Source organism: Eucyclogobius newberryi, unplaced genomic scaffold (assembly GCF_026437365.1).
Source record: "Eucyclogobius newberryi isolate DKJ021-1_F unplaced genomic scaffold, fEucNew1.0.hap1 SCAF_9, whole genome shotgun sequence".
Lineage (NCBI taxonomy): Eukaryota > Metazoa > Chordata > Actinopteri > Gobiiformes > Gobiidae > Eucyclogobius > Eucyclogobius newberryi.
Window position 1 is genome coordinate 37117618 of NW_027316532.1, and position 22492 is coordinate 37140109.

General features: G+C 42.2%; 4 protein-coding genes and 1 long non-coding RNA gene across 5 annotated transcripts; 1 reads left to right on the plus strand and 4 right to left on the minus strand.

The window, feature by feature from the left end:
- Positions 1 to 1575: 1575 nt before the first annotated feature.
- On the minus strand, positions 1576 to 5669 carry LOC140353414 (multifunctional protein ADE2-like). The gene is made up of 9 exons (XM_072437965.1): positions 5539 to 5669; positions 5246 to 5443; positions 3596 to 3774; positions 3330 to 3509; positions 2867 to 2980; positions 2703 to 2786; positions 2442 to 2622; positions 2193 to 2351; positions 1576 to 1849 (listed from the first exon to the last, which is right to left on the minus strand). The coding sequence occupies exons 1-9, from the start codon at positions 5552 to 5554 to the stop codon at positions 1683 to 1685; spliced, it is 1278 nt and encodes a 425-aa protein (XP_072294066.1). The 5' UTR covers positions 5555 to 5669; the 3' UTR covers positions 1576 to 1682.
- Positions 5670 to 6138: 469 nt separating this feature from the next.
- ppat (phosphoribosyl pyrophosphate amidotransferase) lies at positions 6139 to 19420 on the plus strand. Its single transcript, XM_072437964.1, has 11 exons — positions 6139 to 6312; positions 15248 to 15314; positions 15724 to 15930; positions 16372 to 16484; positions 17599 to 17744; positions 17881 to 17953; positions 18034 to 18185; positions 18249 to 18376; positions 18643 to 18864; positions 18948 to 19068; positions 19143 to 19420. Exons 1-11 carry the CDS (start codon positions 6185 to 6187, stop codon positions 19310 to 19312), a joined length of 1527 nt encoding a protein of 508 aa, XP_072294065.1. The 5' UTR covers positions 6139 to 6184; the 3' UTR covers positions 19313 to 19420.
- On the minus strand, positions 8050 to 14307 carry LOC140354274 (uncharacterized). The gene is made up of 5 exons (XM_072439223.1): positions 13798 to 14307; positions 9861 to 10331; positions 9628 to 9690; positions 8934 to 9527; positions 8050 to 8138 (listed from the first exon to the last, which is right to left on the minus strand). Exons 1-5 carry the CDS (start codon positions 14168 to 14170, stop codon positions 8050 to 8052), a joined length of 1590 nt encoding a protein of 529 aa, XP_072295324.1. The 5' UTR covers positions 14171 to 14307.
- Positions 19421 to 19967: 547 nt separating the features above from the next.
- LOC140353514 (uncharacterized) lies at positions 19968 to 21482 on the minus strand. Its single transcript, XM_072438088.1, has 2 exons — positions 21476 to 21482; positions 19968 to 21412 (listed from the first exon to the last, which is right to left on the minus strand). The coding sequence occupies exons 1-2, from the start codon at positions 21480 to 21482 to the stop codon at positions 19992 to 19994; spliced, it is 1428 nt and encodes a 475-aa protein (XP_072294189.1). The 3' UTR covers positions 19968 to 19991.
- A 339-nt stretch (positions 21483 to 21821) lies between these two features.
- On the minus strand, positions 21822 to 22437 carry LOC140354432 (uncharacterized). Its single transcript, XR_011925968.1, has 3 exons — positions 22227 to 22437; positions 22061 to 22127; positions 21822 to 21922 (listed from the first exon to the last, which is right to left on the minus strand). It is a non-coding gene; the product is annotated as an uncharacterized lncRNA (long non-coding RNA).
- Positions 22438 to 22492: the final 55 nt, after the last annotated feature.

Below are 22492 nucleotides of genomic sequence, written 5' to 3' on the forward strand. Positions count from 1 at the left end.
CAAACAAAGAAATCATTTGCACTTTAAGTTGTTCTACAAAAACAGTATAATGTCTTTGCTCAAACTTGATCATGCATTTGGCAGATGGACCTTACACATAATCTTCTGACTACTGCAAATCAGAGGTGGTCATAATGTTCTGCTTGACCGGTGTAAATTAGCCCCTGTGGGAGAGGTACTGTTGACCAATGGAGAGCGATTACAAACTTGTCATGAGGGCACAGTTGAGAACGCACATCGTAGAATCAATGCTACACTATTATTATTTATGATCTTAATGTTTCTTACAAAAGCAAATGGATAGCTGTTGTAGACCATATGTAAATATAGTAGTTATACTAAAAATGCCACTCTCAAAATAAAAATGTTTTTCTGAGTCTGGTTAGTCTGGAGTGTCATCATTGTTAAGACTGCACAGGCCTGATTGCACATAAAAACTCATAAGTTGGCAGAGGATTCATGTTGTTCTACTCTCAGCTGTTCTAGTTTCCAAGAAGTTTGTTAGATCAGAAATGTTCTTAAAAGGCCTTGAATAAAAACACAGAGACAGAGATGCAGTTTGTTGCACATGAACCGAATGTTGCCAGGTTACAGTCGTCTTGGAAACAGATTTGGATTTATGCTTTGTATTTTGGAACGCACAGCCAATCTACATGCTAAAATATGTGCGACCAACTGCATTCTCTTGGCATGAAAGTCAAGTTAAAATTCAATTGCAGAGGAATACATCTCCACTATAGTAGAACACTCTTCCCTCGGCGCTTCCTCCCACGGACACCCACACACGAGCAAAGATTCAGCATCAGAGGTTGTTAAATCCGTGATTGAAAGCCCTATAATAGAACAAATAAAATCAAATTGTGCCATGCAGTGAGTCATTCCCTTGGCTGAAATTTACTGGAACAAATTTAAAGGTTAAATGTGGCAAATACCGTTAGTCCATGAGCTCCCTCTAGTGGCATCACTGCTGCAATACAATTAAGGGATTTGTGATGAGATGAAAGCCAACTTTACTGTTTACACTTTTGAATACTGTTTTGTACCTGTAAAATATGTCGTAGCCCTTTTAAATCCCCAGTTTGCACGTGTCAGTGAGACATTGAGTCTTTCAAAGGGGGTCACCTACTCCGACTTGGGTTAACTCTGGATTTGGTGTTACGAGTTAAGATTATAATTTCAATTGAATTCTTTCAAAGCCCTTTGTATCCGCTGGTTCAGAATGCTGCAGCACGGCTTCTCTCCATTGCCTCCAAACAGGCTCACACCACTCGTCCTCCGCGCTCTTCATTGGCTCCCGGTGCAGTTCAGAATAGACTTTAAAGTGCTTGTTTGAACAAAAAGGTCCTCAATGGTCACTGCTCCAGCTGACCACTCAGATCTTCTGTCCACCATCCAATCGGGGCACTACAATACTCTGACCACACCCCTCTGGAGGTTCCAAGGTCCAGGTATAAAGAAGTGAGGCTTTTTCAGTTTATCGTCCCAGGCTCTGGAACGGCAGTCCTCCTGAAGTGTGGTCTATAACTGAACTGTCACTAACCAAAGCAGCCCAACCATAAATACCAGTCAAGTCAATAGTTTTAAAGAGATTTTAATGGAATGCAGTAAGTAATAAAGTATGTGACAATACGAGGCCGTTAGTTGGCCCAAGGTGAACAGAAATACACCTTTTAGAGCAGCACTCAGATACTACACGCTTGGAGCTTTTTGTCAGCCAGCTTTAGAGAGACCCAGGTGTTAAGCATGGACGCCCTGAGCTTGCACCACACCAGGTGATTTGTCAGTCCAAAAATCTGTGCAGCAAACTGGGCCGCAGCGTCAGGGGAAAGGACAGTGGAGCAGCCAAGACCTACGGAAACAAACACCATTATACAAAGAGATTTTTTTTAAATCTGGAATGTAATTCTTCACTAGGGCTACAATCTGAGTAAAATAATAATTAGCAGCAGGTTTGCAAACTAAAAATTAAAAAGCACAGTCAAATGTAAGAGAAATTAGGTCTTAGCTATTACAAAGATCACAACACCAGAGCCAAGTGGTAAATGACAATTTAGGATTTACAGAAACTTTGCTCATTTAAATAAAAGCAATGAAAAAGACCCAATTAAAAAAAAAAAAGTCAATCTGAGCACTGAGGCCAACAGCGCAACTGGTTTATTTTTGTAGTAGCCGGGTGAATGATATGATCTTACCACTTGGCATGCGGAGCGACGACCACACGTCTTGAGCACCCCAGTCTGGAGTGAGAGGAGGACAGTTGATCACTGGGAAGGCAGTGTTTCCGGACATGACGGGGCCAAGACCATTACTTCTGCCCGCTACGGCCACAAAGACGGTAGCCACGCCATCACCTAGCGATGACAGAAAAATGTGTGAAGAAACATTCAGGTTGTTCACCGCGGTAATCCAAGGGAAAGCATGCGATTCAAGTCTACACAAACCTTCATATTCAGCCTTAATGCGGAGCGTCTCGTCCGGGCCTTTATGTGCAGACGTCACTCTCAGAATGCAGGGAATGCCATAGGAAGTGCAGGCCTTTTTGATCTTTTCACAATGAGCCATGTCTGAAGTGGAGCCCATCAAGACGACCACTCTGCCATTAGTTTGGGATGCGTGCAGAAGCTGAACACAAACGCAGTGTGAATTTAAAATCATTCAAGTCATGTTATAATGGATTAAAAAGTTGGAAATGTTCAGCAAACCTGCACTTTCTCTGCAACCCACTCAAAGTTTCTCTTCACCATTTGCATCGCTTCAGGCGTAACCTCCTTAAGATCACGATAAACCTGGAGAAAGATGGATAAAGATTTAAGTCTGGGACAAAACATTCACCGTAAGTAAAACAAATAATCCAGGCAATGGGTACCTGCTTGTCCTTCTGGAGGCTTCGATCACCAGACGGCCACAACCTCCAGGAATCATTGTCAATTACGTCAGCCAGGACAATCTCTTGAGTTTTTACATTCACACCAAACTCAATCTGAAAACCAAGAGATTTAAGAGGTTATCATAACTTGTCCACAGTCAATGATGTTTAATCACTGAACAGCAGAAATGCATAGTAATGAGTTATATTTACCTAGAGGCTTTTAAAAAGAAATTGTACTTCTAAATATATTTTGCCCTTGACCAATAGCTACAAATAATATGCATTTTAGCTAGATTTATTTACCCATGACTAAATCCCTGAATTTGCCCAATATTTAAAAAGAACTCTGTATAATAGCATAATTTAAGTGAAAAAGATGCAGTTCGCCTAATATCTTTACTCTGCGGTATTTATTTAAATGACTGCTCTGAACAGCAGAGGACAGTGTTGCACAGCTCACCTTCATATCCACCAGAGTGCAGTCCTGAGTGGCCCAGGCCTTCTCCAGAATCTCAAAAATGGCCACAGTGCTGCGACTCATGACGTCCACTTCACATTTGCCGATAGCAAGTCCTGCCAGGTTGAAGTTGGCTACAAGAATCTGCTCCTCTGACCACTGAGGATCATTGTTGGCATCATCCTGTGAAACATTAGTAACAGCTATAGAACATTGACAGAACTGGAAGTATATTAAATAAAAAGGGTATTAAATGTGGATAAATGCACCTTGAAGAACATCTCCATCTTGAGAGGGGAAAAGCGGTAGCCCTCCTTGACTCCAGGATTTCTTTTGAGGAAAGAACCTGTTGCTATACGTCGACAAACCCACTCGATGGGAATCATTTCACAATGTGCTGCAATGAACGCAGTGTCTGAGTGCTGTTTTACGAAGGCAGTTTTAACACCTGGGAAAAAAATAAAATACACCAATATTAAGCATGATTATTTAATTGTATATTTTATACAGGTGCTTTTATCTGTGATTAAAGCTTTCGGAATTGAAAGCAGCAAGTCAGAGGTTTTTCATTTGGAAGTCGGCTGACACACAGCAGGTTTGTGAGCGTCATGTGAGGAAACTTTGCATTTTCAATTAAAATCTCAAAGTCCTCGGGTAAGTCGAGGTCTGTAATTAAAAGCACGTGGCAGCCATTGCCATTATACACAAGCATCTTGAAAGTTAAAACCTTCTTTGGTACTTTTCCATTATTATCTTAAACAAATAAACTAAAGGTTGCATTACAACCTCAGTCCCCTCATGACCCTTTATCAGAGGTCATAGGTCGGAGGACACATGTTGTCCGAGCACAAAAGATCATTAGAACCATACGATGATAAAAAGGATTGTGAATTGTGCACAACTCAGGTTGCAAAATCTGCAGAAGTAGTAGGAAAAAAAATTAAATCAGGCCAAAGAATTCATGCATTGGTAACATCACTTGTAAATTAATTATAAATGGTTGTGCCTGTAACTTTATTATTAGGCACAAACTACTAGTTTTTTCCCCTCGCCTCGACTAAAGTTGCAAAAAATGTAATTATAATTGTTGTCAGGCCTTCACACTCTACAAAAAGTGCAAATCCAATAATATCTAAACAATACAGTCAATCTTTTACCATTTTATTTCCATACAAGGCACGGGATAGTCCTAGTGCCCAACTATGAAGCCATGTGTGTCAGTGCAGTTGAACACAGTGTCACAACAGCTCTAGTCTCAGCTCTAATCTCTGCGCTTACAAGAGTTCTAGTCTCTGCGCTTACAAGAGTTCTAGTCTCTGCGCTTACAAGAGTTCTAGTCTCTGCGCTTACAAGAGTTCTAGTCTCTGCGCTTACAAGAGTTCTAGTCTCTGCGCTTACAAGAGTTCTAGTCTCTGCGCTTACAAGAGTTCTAGTCTCTGCGCTTACAAGAGTTCTAGTCTCTGCGCTTACAAGAGTTCTAGTCTCTGCTCTTACAAGAGTTCTAGTCTCTGCTCTTACAAGAGTTCTAGTCTCTGCTCTTACAAGAGTTCTAGTCTCTGCTCTTACAAGAGTTCTAGTCTCTGCTCTTACAAGAGTTCTAGTCTCTGCTCTTACAAGAGTTCTAGTCTCTGCTCTTACAAGAGTTCTAGTCTCTGCGCTTACAAGAGTTCTAGTCTCTGCGCTTACAAGAGTTCTAGTCTCTGCTCTTACAAGAGTTCTAGTCTCTGCTCTTACAAGAGTTCTAGTCTCTGCTCTTACAAGAGTTCTAGTCTCTGCTCTTACAAGAGTTCTAGTCTCTGCTCTTACAAGAGTTCTAGTCTCTGCTCTTACAAGAGTTCTAGTCTCTGCTCTTACAAGAGTTCTAGTCTCTGCTCTTACAAGAGTTCTAGTCTCTGCTCTTACAAGAGTTCTAGTCTCACCAGATTCCTGCAGCAGCTTAAACACGCAGCTCGTGGTCTTGTTGGCGATGGCAGCCTTGCCCTCCATCTGGTCCTTCCTCACCGCATTCCCGGCCGTGATCTGGTCCTTGGACTGGACTAGGACGTGTCCGGGCTCATCCTCCAGCACAAAGATCTGCTTCGTCTTTCCCTCGTTCAGCTTTTGTCCAACTTTCAACTCTACCAAAAAAATCAGCCATTAAAAAACAACAACACGTGCCGTTAGATGCGTCAATGCAATACAACAAAGACGCAGTACAGTGACAAATCTTTACCTGACGCGGGCGCCATGATCGTCTGAAAGAGTCCGGGGTCCTAAAAACAAAGAAATTAAAGGAATAAAAACTTTGGGAGAAGTTGGCGGAGATGCGGAGGTAGCAAGAGGCGCGCGGTCGAGGAAGAGGGAAGTGGAGGATTCTTACGTGCTCTCTAAACCAATCAGAGCACACTACCTGATGCCACTAACCAATCAATGGCTGTATTCTTGGTCACATGGGTGGGAGATGCCCCGCATGACAAATAATCGCGAGGATGAGTAACTTTTTGGAGATTATCGCAAACTACTCGCATTTTGCGTCGGACGTGGACAAAGATTGACTCAAGTTTGATGAACACGTGTCAATATCTTACTTTAAAAGACACACGTGGGTCCGCCAACTTATCGCTCAAAGACCACGTGTTATTGATTACGTTTTATTGATTTATGCGGAATCCCACAATTCACGGACTTTCTCTTCCCTCAAAGTCGCATTTTTTTGCCCGGGCCGTTCTGCGACACTCGGAGGAGGATGTCACCGTCTTTTTTGTCTTTTTGAATAACCCCACATTGTTGCATAAAGCGTGCAGCACGTGGTAGAAGACAGAAGAAGCCCCGGGGCCACGGACTGACGCACGGGCAGACGCAGACGCACGCGGCCGGAGATGGAGTTCGAAGCGTCGGGGATCGGGGAAGAGTGCGGGGTGTTCGGCTGCGTGGCCGCGGGAGAGTGGCCCACGCAGCTGGAGGTCGCACAGGTCCTCACACTGGGGCTGGTGGCTTTGCAGCACAGGTAAATATGATTTGAACATGCATAAACTCAACATTTACACATGTGATCAGAGGTGAGACACATGTGATCAGAGGTGAGACACATGTGATCAGAGGTGAGACACATGTGATTAGAGGTGAGAGACACATGTGATCAGAGGTGAGACACATGTGATCAGAGGTGAGAGACACATGTGATCAGAGGTGAGAGACACATGTGATCAGAGGTGAGACACATGTGATCAGAGGTGAGACACATGTGATCAGAGGTGAGACACATGTGATCAGAGGTGAGACACATGTGATTAGAGGTGAGAGACACATGTGATCAGAGGTGAGACACATGTGATCAGAGGTGAGACACATGTGATCAGAGGTGAGACACATGTGATCAGAGGTGAGACACATGTGATCAGAGGTGAGAGACACATGTGATTAGAGGTGAGACACATGATCAGAGGTGAGACACATGTGATCAGAGGTGAGACACATGTGATCAGAGGTGAGACACTTGTGATCAGAGGAGGTGAGACACTTGTGATCAGAGGTGAGACACTTGTGATCAGAGGAGGTGAGACACTTGTGATCAGAGGAGGTGAGACACTTGTGATCAGAGGAGGTGAGACACATGTGATCAGAGGTGAGACACATGTGATCAGAGGTGAGACACATTATGATCAGAGGTGAGACACATTATGATCAGAGGTGAGACACATTATGATCAGAGGTGAGACACATGATCAGAGGTGAGACACATGATCAGAGGTGAGACACATGTGATCAGAGGTGAGACACATGTGATCAGAGGTGAGACACATGTGATCAGAGGTGAGACACATTATGATCAGAGGTGAGACACATGTGATCAGAGGTGAGACACATGTGATCAGAGGTGAGACACTTGTGATCAGAGGAGGTGAGACACTTGTGATCAGAGGAGGTGAGACACTTGTGATCAGAGGAGGTGAGACACTTGTGATCAGAGGAGGTGAGACACATGTGATCAGAGGTGAGACACATGTGATCAGAGGTGAGACACATTATGATCAGAGGTGAGACACATTATGATCAGAGGTGAGACACATTATGATCAGAGGTGAGACACATTATGATCAGAGGTGAGACACATTATGATCAGAGGTGAGACACATTATGATCAGAGGTGAGACACATTATGATCAGAGGTGAGACACATTATGATCAGAGGTGAGACACATTATGATCAGAGGTGAGACACATTATGATCAGAGGTGAGACACATTATGATCAGAGGTGAGACACATTATGATCAGAGGTGAGACACATTATGATCAGAGGTGAGACACATGTTTACCTGCGTGTCCTGGGACGTGTCAGAAGAGGCCATGGAATGAACTGAATTGATTGTTATAATGGGAAAGTGGCCTTGCTCCTCTTTGCAGCAGTCCTCCCTCTGGACTGTGACTCCAGGGTTCATTCTTTTCCCTGAGATGGACTTGGCCGTGGCTGCTGAAAGGTGGAAGAGCACGTATCATCATCCAAATGTATATATTCTTGTATATTTTTGTCTTTGTTTTCACAGTTCATTAGATCAAACTTGTTATCTTGCTCTGATAAGATGAATGTTGAGTTGAGAAACGCCAACAATCTTCGTTTTACTTATTTAAAGCACATTATTGGTCCATGGCAGCATCATGGGACCAAGTGACTAGATTAGACGAGTCACTGAGGCCAATTGTTGTTGTCATGTGACTAAGTGATAACTGCAGGAGATAGAAAGTCAACCTTGGTCCTCTGCTTTCCTCTTCTGTCCACGATTTGTTGAAGGAACGGTCATTCTTTCTGGTCTTTTCTCCACCGGGATTGGGACTGCAGATGGAACACAATTAAAATAACATTCATAACCTTTTTGAGATTCACAGTTATAGAAATGTATATTATGTTTATTTTAATGCTTTTTTTCACAACATGCATGTGTTAGGCAAAATTAGTGACTCTAAATTGGCCCTAGTGAATGAATGTGAGAGTGAATGGCTGTCTGTAATGTCTGTGTCTCTGTGTTGACCCTGTGACGAGTTGTTCACTGTCCAGGGTGTGCCCCGCCTAAGGCCCGAAGTCACTGGGATAGGCTCCAGTCACCCGCGACCCCGAAAGGGAACAAGCGGTAGAAAATGGATGGATATAAACTGCCTTATTCATTTGGCCGGAAGCTCTTGTGTGTTGCCAGGATCATATGCCCTTGTCTGCAGTCTTTGGTTTACTGGAGTAAAGTCACTTTGTTCACAAGAATGTGTGAACAAAAACACTTTTTTCACACATTCTTGGACAGAGGGGTGAAAACAAAACAGTCAAACTTTTGTCCCTTTGAACTGTGACTTATTTGGTTGACTTCTGAACTTTCTGAGGAGGTGGATTTTACTCTACCAGGCTTGTACAAGGGATAAAAGTTTGTTGCAGCGTGTCTTAAATTCAATTGGGTTCACCAGGGGTGTTTGGAGGTGGTTTTGTAAATGCCGGAGGGCTCACCAGTGGCAATGAGGACAAATTATGGAACTGGTTGAAACAATGACCTCATCACAGGCCAGGTTTGAACCTGTGGCTATCCCACTATGCCACTGTCAAAATATAACTTCAACCTTACGTTTACACTGCTCATTGTCTTACCAGTCTCATGTTCTTGTTTGTTCATGCTGTTGTGTGCGTTTGTCGATCTCTTCTGCTCCTGACTGTTGGGCGTGAGTTCAAAGGTTACAGGGATCGCAGATTCAGAGGTGCTTTCCGGCAGCGCTGCGAAGAATGGGACATTATTAACTTCAGTCAAATACGCGTCCATGTGGTCATCATTGTCCAAAGTGGGGATCTGCGCAGTGTCCAGGCTGTAGTCCAGGTGCAACGTTGTGTCTTGTGGTGAGCTGTGGTTATTTTTGGGACGATTCATAATGATGTCCAGCTCCTCATAGAAGCGCATGAGGTGTCGGGGGTCGGACTTCTCTGTCTTGCTCCTCTGCAGTGACCTGTACAGGTACTTGAGGTTCTTGTACTTAGTGTGACACTGTTTCCAGTCGCGCTCAATGCCCTGCTGCATCAGCAAGTTTGAGATTTGGATGAAAATGTCCCTCTTTCTCGTTGAGCTTTCCAGTTGCGTCCGAACGCGCTCGTCAGACCATACTTGGATGAGAGCTCTTACTTCCTGGTCACTCCAGTTACGACCTGTGTCCGATATGGTCACCACCTGGATTTGGTCAGAGTTTGATGCATCTGTAGTGTGAAAAAGACCAATTAGTAACTGTCAGTTCACAGAAAAACAGCTTATCGATACATTTTAGAAATGCAAAAATAATATTGTAGTTTTATTTACCAGTTCCTTTCCAGTTCCCAGTGTCCACTTCTCCCTCAGCATCATACTCATCACTGTTGTCATCTGGCAACATAAAATTATCAATAAATTCATACATTCTTTTCATAAAACCACAATTTAGATCTCACTTTAGTAAAAGATGAAACAAAAACAAAATCCCTTCTCTTGTACTTTATACATTGCCCCGTTGCAGATCTTGTCTTGAATATTTCATGACCATTTATAATGCTCACCATCATCTATTTCAATGACCGCCTCATTTTCGGGGCCCCTTGTATTTAGTGTTGCCATTTCTCCATCGAACACTCTCTTCTGCATTTCCAGTGACCCTCGCTCCAGTCCATGGTCCAGCATTATGGCCTCCACTTCCTCAAAAAACTTCATGTACTTGTTTGGTCCCGCGACACTGCTGCTGCCACCCGCATCAAGAGTCGTCTTCACAGTTTTGTAGTCATACTTCAGGTTCTTGTATTTGGTGCGGCACTGCTTCCAATTGCGTACGATCCCAAAATGTTTCTCCATCAGGCGGGACATCTCCTGGAAGATTGTCTTGTTGCGTAGTGTACATTTGAGTCGCTCCCTAATGTTCTTGTTGGCCCAAACGCACAGGAGCGCTCTCACCTCGTCGTCTGACCAGTGGCGACCGCCCTCTTCAGGGGCGTCAGCGTTGTAGGGCAGTGCACGATGGACAATGACCTTCATCCCTGTAAAAAACATGTAAAGTAATTGGGATTAGAGGCAAGCAGATTATTGAAATGGAAGATGGAACTGTTATTGGCTTGAGCCTTCTTGCCATGGTTTATTATTATTATTATGCTTAATATTGTTTTGTATGCTAAAATTTTGCCACAATTCGGGCATTTTTGACCCCCTAACATTGATGAATGTCAAACATGGGGTCATAGGTCACACATGGGGACATAGGTCACACATGGGGACATGGGTCACACATGGGGACATAGGTCACACATGGGGTCATAGACGCGATCGGCTCGGCCCGAACTTGAATAAAATGGAGGTTGTGAGAATGCCCGTCACAACAGTGCCGACTAGTTCGCTTAATCTTTGGCCTAGGCACATGAGACTTGGGACAGTGATAGAGCTACCTTTGACCTCTGACCTTTGACGAGTAAAACACACCTGGCAGCATCGCTCTATGATAAACAGGAAGTCAGCCATGTTGAATCAAAGTGGCACCGCCACGTTTGACTTTTTTATTCAAAATCGTACTTGTCCTAGGTTTTTGTCCGATCGAGCTCAAAACAACACTTTTTGCCTCTAAAGACATTGGAATTTAATAAATATTCAAATGAATGTTGATATTCTTTACGGTCTCTGCGTAACACGCCCTCAAAAAAGGCTTAATTTCCTGTTTTTCAAGGACAAGTCACGCCTTTTGGAAATGATCTACGGAGCTCATATTTCAATCACTAATGTGTTTTTATGTCTGATTGGAAATAAATACCCATGTAACAAATTGACTCTATAGCGCCCCCTACCCATTGTGTGAAAAACTCAACATTGTCTGCTCTGTTTAAAACTCATGGATTATATTCTCCTCGAGACGCCATGAAAAAAAGTGCATTGCAGATATTGTGTATTTTCACAATTGGCCAGCAGGGGCGCAATGAATGCCTTCACTTCCTCTTCCGCTTTTATTTTGATGGGACATTTCCTCTCGTGCCACATTAGAATTATTATTCTTTAGACTTTATTCCTTAGGCTTTATTCTTTAGACTTAATTCTTTTGACTTTATTCTTTCTGCCACAACTCGAGAGGAAGAGCGATTGTAGGATTTTTGACGCGTTCCCACTCTGTAGCCCGGGTCATTTTGTAGTCTCACTCCATTTTTGTAGTTTCTCCTCTTTATTTTCCTGCCTCTGGACAGGCGGGAAGGCGGTTGTGTGGGAGGCGAGAGCCATCATTGCCGCTGCTTTAATTGTGATTTAATGTTGTTTTGAAGATGTAAAACATTTGTATTTTGTGTATATCTTGCACCTCAACTCCTCAATGCCTCCTTCTAAGAACTGAAGAGGACAGGCAACAAGTAAAGGAGAGCTTGATGAGGAAACGCATAAGTTCCATCAAGCAGCGAGCAACTCTTCATGCTCAAAGCACCTGTCCCTGTAGCCATGCTGATACAGACTCTGCTTCAATCAATGAGTTAAAACAGCAAATGAAGAAACTGCAGCAACAAATGTCAGCACTCCTCGCTCAAACCACCCCGACTTCGAAAAACACCAATCGCAGCAAAGCACATTCTTTCCAATCACCAGGCGGAAGCCAAAGCCAGAATGCAAGACCAAGACCCGGATTCTGTTTCAAGTGTGGAGAAGATGGCCACATTGCTAGTACATGCAACCAACCAGCTAATCCTACACTGGTACAGCAAAAGAAATTACGATTACAACAAAAACAGGCACAGTGGGAGCAGAACAACAATCAAAGCCATTTAAACTAGGATCAGTCTCTCCTGCGGGACAAGCGGAGGCTGCCTCATCTTGGTGTCCCAAACATGAAACTCGACAAGCTTTCAACACATTACCAAGGGGACTAATCGGTACCAAATGTACTACTCAAGTTGGATACTGGTTCACAAATTACCACCATTCCTGAATCAGTTTACAACGCTCATCTATCAGACCATCAACTCAGATCCTGAAACAAACCCTCCAGATCCTGAAAGTGATGACTCAATTGCTGACTGTCTCTGAACCTGACTCACCACATTCAGTGCAGACCCTACCTTCTGGTCCCGAGTCTGAAACATTCACCCCGGAACAACCAAAAAGAAGCTCAACAAGAGCAAGACGCCCACCAGACAGACTACACTACAGCCATCTGGGCCATCCAATCCTGAAAAGCATACAATCACTATTTGATGGACTTGGAAAAGTGTTTTCAATTGCCGTGCCTGAGGAGGATATTGGTTATCGACACTCTCCTGGCCATCCATCTGACAGCTGTCAGTCCAGCCCATGTACGGCGACGTACATGAGGTCAGGGGGGGACCCTGTAACTCATTTCTCAAATTCGGTTCTCAATGATTGACATTGCCCTCTTACATTTTCATTGGCCCAACCACAAGGGGCGCTAGTATAAAAATGACACGACCACCAAGCCATTTCCGCTTCCTGCTCCGGCTGTGGACTGAAACGTCTGGTTGTGAACTGTAGAAAACGTCTCGCAACTAACCGAATCGTTTACAGATAATTCCAAGACTCAATGGTGAGTGAATTACATATACATCTAATTGAACCGCTTTGTTAAAAATGTATTTACTTTCGTTGTTGTTTAGATATTTGAAAATGAATGAAGAATGAATGAAGCTGAATTTGATTTGCCATGAATGAACTACATTCAATTAACTTTACTTTTTTAATTAACTCGAATTGAATATTTAAGATAATGGTCAAACATTGTTATTGATTGTAATTATATATGTGTTGTATGTATATTATGGTGGATTTTTTTACTACACCTCTGTTTTATAGGTCAGGTTTTTTCCCCCCCTGATACCCCCTGATTTTTATCCTCCGCAAGAGGTGGCGAGCGACCGAAGTGAACTGAGAATCTGGTAGGATCACTCTTTGTTTTTTTCCCCGGATACGGACACCCTAAGTTGGAATATTTTTTGCGTTTCACTCGGAATATATTCACTTTTTTTGAGATCTTACAAACTGAACTTAAGAACCCAAAGGAACTGAACTTTGCTGGAAACCTTTTTGTTGTTTTGAATATTTGTTTATATTTATTTATTATTAATACAATTTATACTGTAACGTCCTCCTGTGTTATTACTTTCCCCCCCCATTCCCCACAAGCTCCTGTGGCCGAACTTAATCACTTCTGACAGTCACATGCGTATTATTCTCCTTGCTCATACTCAGCCTTATAAATACTCATACTTGATAAATAAGCTTTTAAGTTAGTGTTACACATTTAAAGACGAGTTTTAACACATATCTTTTAGGCTGACATAATATTGTTGAAAATGTCACCCCCAAGTACATATGATTTTATTTATTTAATATAAATACTTTTATATCTAAATAAATACTTGAATGATCAATAATCAAGTACTCATTCAGTTTTCTGTTCAGTGAGTATACAACAAACTTTCAGGTGTGGTGGAGACTTTGCACACACATGCTAAACTGACTCTTTACCTTCTTGCATTTGTGACTGGAACATTCCTCTGGTGTTGCCCCCTCCGTGCTCCTCCTCCCAGTCTTCCTTCACTGCGGTGGGGTCCATTCTGAGCCTCTCTGGGTTGTAGTCTAGGCCTGGGTCCTCCTCTTTAGTGTTGGTGCAGTGCAGTCCTAGAATCCTGCACTGGGCCTGGCACTCCCTCCAGCCGCGCAGCACCCTGAGCCTCCTCAGAGCGTCAGAGAGCAGCTCGTATGTGGCTCCGCTCTCATCTCTGGGCCCTAAGTCGCTCCACACTTTCATCAGGGCCAGCACCTCGGCCTCTGACCACTGCACCGTGCTCTCCACCAGGACACTGTCACCTCCTCTTTGTTTCTGTGCTCTGTTCTCCATGTCTGAGCTGACCTCAAATGAAACGCTTGCTTTGCTTTTCTGTCTTTTGCACCATCCCCCGTCTGGCACTGCTGCCTCGTTCCCTAGGCAACCAGGCGGCTAAGCCCGTTAGCTACGCCTCTGTTCCTGAGAGCTGCCTTATGACTGGCTTAAGCTGTGTGTTGTGGGGGAGGGGCCGGCTGTAATTTGAGAAGCAGCTTGGTGAATAGACTGAGAAACTGCAGCAATATGGCAGCTCAGAGTGAAAAACAAGCGGCTTGTTTTTCCAGTTTTACTCTGAGCGTCTCAAACTGCTATAAATACAGCTGGATGTACCTCAATTCTGACGTGGCATTCTGATTTTGAATCTTGTTGACTAGACATCAATATTGAAATGCTCCGTTAGGTTTCAAGACATTTCGCTTCCGCACCATCCCCCATCCGACTGAATCTGCCTTTTTATTACAAAAAAGCTGCTTTAGTGGCTTAAGCGGTGTGGTGCTGTAGTTTCACCAAAACATTACATTTTTAGCCCAATCCCACCAATTTACAGGGACTTCTGCGTTTTATCAGGCCTCAGTCGGGTGTGTCTTTAGTTTTTTGTATGAAATTAAACGAGATTATCAATTAAACATGCTAAAGACCCTTAAATAACTCATTATTGGACATTCACAGCTTACTCTGATGTAAAAGACGCACATGGATTTGAGAGGTTTCTTCACCAGAGACTTTTACTGTGAGGTGTTAGGGGCAAGTGTGATCTGCTTAGCCCTGTTCACTAACACAGGTTTGTGTGCTGAATAATGATAATATTATTATTTTATTTTAATTAAGAAGCAATCCTTAATGTCCTGATTTAGTTAAGTTTAGTTGTAGAATGGTTTCACCCTCATCATTTACATCCTGGCTCATCACCTGGCTTTAGTCAGTTACTTTCAAAGCCAACTCTTTCTAAGATTGTGAAACCAGTTTGTGATTTGCCTTGGGCTCAAATAGCATTGAGATAGTTCAAGACTGATCATGTCCCGTCGAATCATGCCAAAACAATGGTGCTTACAATCTGCCGCAGTGCTTCATATGTGATTTTGTTTCCCACAGGGGCCAGGAGAGTGCAGGGGTCGTCACAAGTAATGGAGCCAGCCCACCCACATACACCGCCCACAAGGTAAAGATTTGTCAGTCCAGTTTTGGTATATTAAAATGACTTCTACGCCTCATTAGTATATAACCTGCCACTGACTCTAAACATGTAACGTACAAGAGTGAAAGAGAAAAGAGATGGTAATAGATGCTTGTTTTCAGAAGATCATAAAAAATAACTTAATAGTATATAAAATTGTTAAGAATCTCCAAAAACTATATTTTGTTTTTTATAAATTTGTTTATGTTAAATAATGTGTTTCAAAGAGTTATCTGGAACAGCAGTAAGTTGCATTGATTGATACTGTGGCATAATAATAACATGAATAAGGTTCTATCTTTTGTATTGCGTGTCAACAAAACCTAGAATCACATTTCTGTACATTTTAATGCCAATTTCCTGTCAGCATTACAATGTTGTGTGTCCTGTTTAGGGGATGGGATTAGTGAGCACTGCCTTTCCCCCTGAAGCGCTCCAGAAACTGCGCCATGGAAACCTGGGAATCTGCCACACGCGATACTCGACGACCGGGTTCTCTGAGCTGCAGAACTGTCAGCCGTTTGTGGTCGACACACTGCACGGCAAGATCGCAGTGGCTCACAACGGAGAGCTGGTGAACGCACTGGCACTCAGGAAGAAGGTGAACTCTTGACTCTAGTGGATGGATTTAGATTCTGCTCAAATCTGTCAATGCCATTATTAATGTACAAACTAAAAAGTGTAAAAAAAAAACATGTGTGGACAATAAAGGATTATCTTATCTTAAAACTATCTTATCTTAAAACTATTGTCTCTGACTGTAATTCTCAGCATAAACACATTGTATTCTCAAATTGTGTATGCACTAATTACTGCCATTTATACACCTCATTATCTCATTATATGAGATGATTAACTTAATGATAGAACCATCATTCAGTTTAGGTCACGCTGTTGCTCAGTTTGTCTATAAAAACACAATCACACAATCATGACTTGACGTATGGTCACGGGACAAGTATTGAGTAAATTTGATCTGATGCTGCCACTTTGTTACAGAAAATACAGTGACATGAAATGTTATAAAATACTTGTCGTTCAGGTGATGCGTCACGGCGTGGGCCTCTCCACCAGTTCGGACAGTGAGCTGATCACCCAGCTGCTGGCCCTCACGCCACCCATGGAGGAGCTGGACAACCCAGACTGGGTTGCCAGGTCAGTGGAGTCGTACACCAAATACTGTTGCAGAATGCAACAGACTACAACAGGATTATTATGCAGTTCCCTCATCAAAATACCCCGTTGTGTGTTGTTTTATTCATGTGCACTTGTGTTGTGTTGCACACTGCCACTGTTCTGGTCAACGCAGCTTGCTCAGAAAAGCATTTGCCCTGCTCTACATTTCTTTCTCTGAACAAACACACATGGTTTGTTTAGCCAGGGAAGCGCGCATTCCCACAGAGCTCTGCTCACTTGTCATGGAAATCCATTTGGAGATCAGCTGATATCTTCTCACTTGGTTTACGGTGCGGCATTTGGGGTGAATAATGAGCTTAATGACATGCTGCATAATTAGTCCAGCTCCTTTTCAATTCTCCAAACACAGATTTACTGAATAGATTAGGGCCCACCGATATGGATTTTTGGGTTCCGATAAGATACCGTTATAAAAGGAGGTTTGCGGTGCCGAAAGCGAATATAACTGCCAATATATTTAGTCATGTAAAATAAATTATTTTATAGGCAGCTGATTATTAAAAACTCAGGCTCTATTAATTCTAAATGGAATTGTGTTCATTAAGGTGACATTTAGCGTTATTCTGCCGCTTAATAGTGAATTTTAAAGGCTTAGGGTCTATAATTTTGATATACTTTAATTATTGAAGTGAATTCATGAGCCTAAAGGTATGGTAAGCCTTATTGATGCATGCACCCTGCGATAATGAATATGTGTAAATGAAAAAAACCATGTGTTAATTAACGTCTCTTTTTAGAACTCAGAACATCACAACATCACAGACGTGAGCGTCACTCTGGAGCTGCATTCAGCTGCACTACGGCCTCAGACACACAACCAACTACTGCAGAGACATGGAACTATGTTACATATTGGGGGATTAATCTGTCAATAAAATTGTTTAAATGGTTCTATTCTAGAGAGTCTAAGCTTTAAAATGATGTATAAAAGACCCAGGTGGAATATCGGCACTATCTGCCAATTAGTGGGTGGTTTTACATGTTACGTTCTTTTACATAAGGACAAAGGACTAATAAAATCATTTGTGTACACAGTATTTCAAGTGTATGGTTGTTGTTTTTTGTTTTTTAGAATTAAAAACCTTATGACAGAGACTCCCACATCCTACTCACTGTTGATGATGTTCAAAGATGTGATCTTCGCTGTGAGAGACCCGTATGGGAATCGGCCTCTTTGCATCGGGCGGGTGGTCCCCGTCTCCAGACTGCACAGTTCAGGTAAAGCAATGCGAGGTACAAATGACCGCTAAAGGATGGCCCATTACTCAGAGCAGAACATTTTATCAGAGTTGGACTGTAACCGTTTAGTCACAGGTCAGTTTTGAGGATCCTTTTCCTTTTGTTTGATGTTCAGGAGCCGAGGAGGAGGACACTGAGGGATGGGTTGTGTCTTCAGAGTCTTGCAGCTTTCAGTCCATTGGTGCCAGGTAAGTGTCAAGCACTTTGCTAAACATTATTTCATGCTTCATGATGTGTAACAGTTTTATGTTCCTTTTTATATTATCAGGTATTACAGAGAAGTGTTGCCAGGGGAAATTGTACAAATCTCAAAACACGGAGTCAAGACTCTGAGCATTGTCCCCCGTCCAGAAGGAGACCCTCCCGCCTTCTGTATATTCGAATATGTTTACTTCGCCAGGCCGGACTCTATATTTGAGGGTAAGACTTGTGGTTTTACCCCTCATCTATTGTAATAAATTAAAATGTCCCAGTGTTCTTTAGGTCAGATGGTGTACACTGTGAGACATCGCTGTGGTCGGCAGTTGGCCATTGAAGCCCCCACAATTGCAGACATGGTCAGCACTGTCCCTGAATCTGCCACCCCTGCGGCCCTGGGATACGCACAACAGGTGGGTTCTCCCTCAGTCACTGATGTACACTAGCTAAATAATTACATTTTAACATGTATCGGCCCATTTCCACGCTTCTTTAATAATCTAGTTTTGCAAATGTATTGAAAGATATAATGGAACAATATTGGAAGCGAAAATATGCAAACTTTGGAGGTTAAATGAATAGGATGAAGCAGTAACTGGGCTATGGGATAGTTTTTGTCTGTACACGTCTGCAACAACAACAAATACACCTAGTGGTTAGTATTCTTTTTCTTTTCCAGTCTGGGTTGCCGTACATGGAGGTTTTGTGCAAGAACCGCTATGTTGGCCGGACATTTATTCAACCAAACACCCGACTGAGGCAGCTGGGTGTGGCCAAAAAGTTTGGAGCATTAACTGACAACTTTGCTGGGAAACGAGTTGTGCTCGTCGACGACTCCATTGTCAGAGGGAACACCATCTCACCCATTATTAAACTATTGAAGGAAGCTGGTGCAACAGAGGTGACATTCTATAAGAGAGGCACATAGTCAAGTGTTCCCTTTCAACACGCTATTAAAAATGTTTGTCCTTTTTTCTGTTGCAGGTCCACATCAGAGTAGCCTCTCCACCAATCCGATATCCTTGTTACATGGGTATTAATATCCCCACCAAAGAGGAGCTAATTGCCAATAAGCCAGAGTTTCAGGACATTGCTGGATACATTGGTATGTTGTGTATATTCAGTTTACTATTAAGTGAGTGTCGAGTTTACATTTTTCCTCACCTTTCTTTTGTCTAGGTGCTGACAGTGTTCAGTATTTGACCGTGGAGGGTCTTATTTTGGCTGTGCAAGGGGGAATTGCCTCAAAAAACAAAGATGAAATGATCAGTAGTAATAAGCCCAGCAGCAGAGTGGGCCACTGCACTGCCTGCCTCACAGGGAAATACCCAGTGGAGTTGGAGTGGTAGCAAATGCCACATTATACCATTTACATGAAAATATTCTTGACCAAAGCAAAAATATAAACTAGTTGCTTTTAAAAGCAACAAGCCATTTGCATTGACCATAATTAATACAGCAATATTAGTAATAGTGTATCTAAAAAAACTAAAGTGACAACCTTGTGTAAAATATTCTGGTGAACTTATGTAAGATTTGTTTGGTCAATACTCTTGCATCAAATTGTGCCAACATAGTTTTTGTGGTATTTTCAAAGTACCTAAGCTTGTGTATGTTACTTTTTTTTTAGAACTATGTTCTCTTTACACTATTTGTCAGAAACGCACACAAGACTCATTTCTTAACTGAATTATGGTTCTTTGTTGACCTGGTCTTTTGTAAATGAAAAATAAAATTAAAATGCATTATAATTTTGCTTCTTAATTTTACCCAATTTATGGATGATTGTCGTAAAGACCATTTCACAAATATGACAAAGCCATATGGTCTCTTATCTAGAGATTTTATTGATAAAACAAGTCAAATACATGTTTAAACCATTTGAATATAAGAAAGCATTAACATGTTTTCATTCACCTCATTAAACAAGGGAAAACATTTATACAAACAATCTTACAATAGTATTCTACTGACTTATAAAGAACATTAACATGTGTTCAGGCAGATAGCAGGAGCGGTTTCTTTTTCCTAATACAGATATTTGGTGAAGTGTCCTTCCTTGAAGCGCTTGGACTGAGGGAAACTGTCCAAATCCCGACGTCGTTTCCTCAGAAGTGGACGATGTGGCGACAACGCGAGAGCTGCCAAATTTGAGAAAGAGTGCCCCCTGGTGGCGTCAGAGTTCTTTGCACAGTATCTGCAGGGATTGCCTTGCATGGGGGAAGATGTGTTCAGACAGACGAGTTTGTGGTAGAGTTTTATGAAGTCGTTGTCAAAGTCCTTTGTTGTGTAAGACTCACGGCTCAATGTCAGAGAGGAGGAATCGAAAGAAAGATTGCGGCGGAATCCACGGGGTTGTCTCTGTGATTTGCTCATTTGAGGTGAACCCAGCTGAGGGGAGAGGTGCCAATCTGAATATTCAAGTGTCCTCCTGGGTACTGTGAGATTTGGCGACATGGATGGGACAAGGTTAGATGCGGATTTGAATCTACTCGCCTCTCTGAAGATACTTTGCTTCATATATGGGGATTTGGGGCTTGGAACATGATAAGTTGACTGCCGAGGACTTTCCTTGCTTAAGTGCACCTTGAAAGGACTTTTCCTCACAGGAGAGCCATAGATGTCAGTTTGTTCACCAAAGCCATTTCTGATCCCCGCCCTGGATTTGTAAGGGCTTTGACTGACTGGGGATGAATATGTTTCTTTGAATGGTGAGTTTTCTGCTGTATGCCCAGAGTAGCCAGCAGTTTGCATGCGGCGTGGAGACGTACAGGACTCCTTCATCCTAAAGGAGAGATCTTGGGATAGCCCATTTGAGGGATAGGAAGATCTTGAGGGACTAAATGTGTACGCGGAGGAGTTTACAGATGGTTCATATACTGTGAATGTTCTGTAAAGCTCTCTGTCATGCGGTTCTGAGAGAGCAGACATGTCCATCACAACTGCAGTGGCTGGTGCCATTCTTCTTCTCATTGGAGAGAAATAGTTGTTCGTTAACATCTTAGCAGGAGACGGTGAACCAGCTTTAATCATCGCAGATGTAAGGCTTTTTACTGGACTTTCGAGGTTGCGGTGAGGTTTATTGAAATCCTCTCTTTTCCTTGTCACTTTGATATTATTGGGTCTTTGTGGTGCATGGAAAGAGTTCATCAATTGCGTTCTGTTCGTACGCCATCTGCGGTATCTTCTCAGCACAGAATCAGCTGCTTCAGAGACATGTTGTCGTCGCACGGCCTTCCCGATCTGACTGATCATGTCTGGGTAGAGCTCTCCCAGAGAACTGCCTTGACTCAAGAGAGTCATTTCTAGTTGTTCATCTTCATCTTCTGGTTGGTCAGATGTGACTGTGTTGTTTCCCTGTATTTCATCCAGGCGGCTTACAGTGGGACTTGTGGCTTCAATTTCTGCGTCAAAAGGGGTAAATGGTACATTATAAATAATACAGTAATCTTAATCCCACGTTAACATGCCAAAGGTTTTAGACATATTAAAGTAAATATTTCTTAATATACATAACATTCGGTTACAATCACATTATTACCATCTTCTGATGAGCAGGTGATTTCAAAGTGGTCACTTCCATCTTTGAACGTGTAGTCCAACTATTAGAATGCAAACACAAGGAAAATCATCACTGAAACTGTTCAAATTAATGCAACTGTAAATTAAGTTAAAACTTTATCTGAAATAAAAGGTTTATACCTGGGAATATCTTCTACTGTCATGTACTGTGGAAAGAAATATAAAAACAATAAATTTGAGACATTATCTGAGTATTTCTATAATAAAACTTACACGGTTGTGCTTCCTCTTTTGATTCCGCAAAACTCTGAATTAAGAAACCAATTATTAATATCAGAAGTAGTTTTCCATTTGTGCATGAATAGATATTGAATGAAACCAAACCTTAGACATTTTGTTGAGATTCTTCTTTGACAAAGTCATATAACGCTCTAACGCTAATAAAGCAAAGATCACGTTAGAGAATCTTAATAAAGAGACATGTGCATAATAAAGAGACATGTGCATAATAAAGAGACATGTGCATAATAAAGAGAAATGTACATATTTAGGCACATTTGGATTGATTTGCGTACTTTCTATATGGGTATTGTCCAGGTCCACTTCTATTGCATAGTCTTCACATTGTTGTAGCTTAGAGTACTTTATAATAAAAAAGCATGAAATGGGTATGTTAAAATCAATCCACTTGACAGAAAAAAACGAGCTAATGTTAGCAACACTTAGCTCGTAACTTCGCACCTTTTCACCGAGTCTGTCCACGAATCGTTGGAAGCGCTTGGCATTACGCTGCAGTTGATGTTCAAACTCTCCCTCCATGGCTATGAAACTGAAATGGCTACTGCTGAGAATTAATCCAAGAATTTGACAGTAAATTAAAAATGAAATCCACAAAAGAGGGACAAAGGCGCTCAGGATTTGAAAATCCGTCAACCTCTGAATAGTGAGCGCTGATTGGACAAACGAATGCAATGTTCAAATGCAGTAAGAACATCTGGGTCATAATT

What these genes read in the sequence shown, in the direction of transcription:
- ppat (XM_072437964.1), top strand. Translation starts at nt 6,185, where the DNA reads ATGGAGTTCGAAGCGTCGGGGATCGGGGAAGAGTGCGGGGTGTTCGGC. An exon ending in AACCCAGACTGGGTTGCCAG is followed by an intron (nt 16,485 to 17,598) that starts GTCAGTGGAGTC and finishes TTTGTTTTTTAG; the next exon opens with AATTAAAAACCTTATGACAG. An exon ending in CTCCAGACTGCACAGTTCAG is followed by an intron (nt 17,745 to 17,880) that starts GTAAAGCAATGC and finishes TTTGATGTTCAG; the next exon opens with GAGCCGAGGAGGAGGACACT.
- LOC140354274 (XM_072439223.1), bottom strand. Translation starts at nt 14,170, where the DNA reads ATGGAGAACAGAGCACAGAAACAAAGAGGAGGTGACAGTGTCCTGGTG. An exon ending in CCAGTCACAAATGCAAGAAG is followed by an intron (nt 10,332 to 13,797) that starts GTAAAGAGTCAG and finishes TGTTTTTTACAG; the next exon opens with GGATGAAGGTCATTGTCCAT. An exon ending in GGTCATTGAAATAGATGATG is followed by an intron (nt 9,691 to 9,860) that starts GTGAGCATTATA and finishes TTATGTTGCCAG; the next exon opens with ATGACAACAGTGATGAGTAT.
- LOC140353414 (XM_072437965.1), bottom strand. An exon ending in TAAGCTGCTGCAGGAATCTG is followed by an intron (nt 3,775 to 5,245) that starts GTGAGACTAGAA and finishes TTTTTTTCCCAG; the next exon opens with GTGTTAAAACTGCCTTCGTA. An exon ending in GGGTTGCAGAGAAAGTGCAG is followed by an intron (nt 2,623 to 2,702) that starts GTTTGCTGAACA and finishes GTTTGTGTTCAG; the next exon opens with CTTCTGCACGCATCCCAAAC.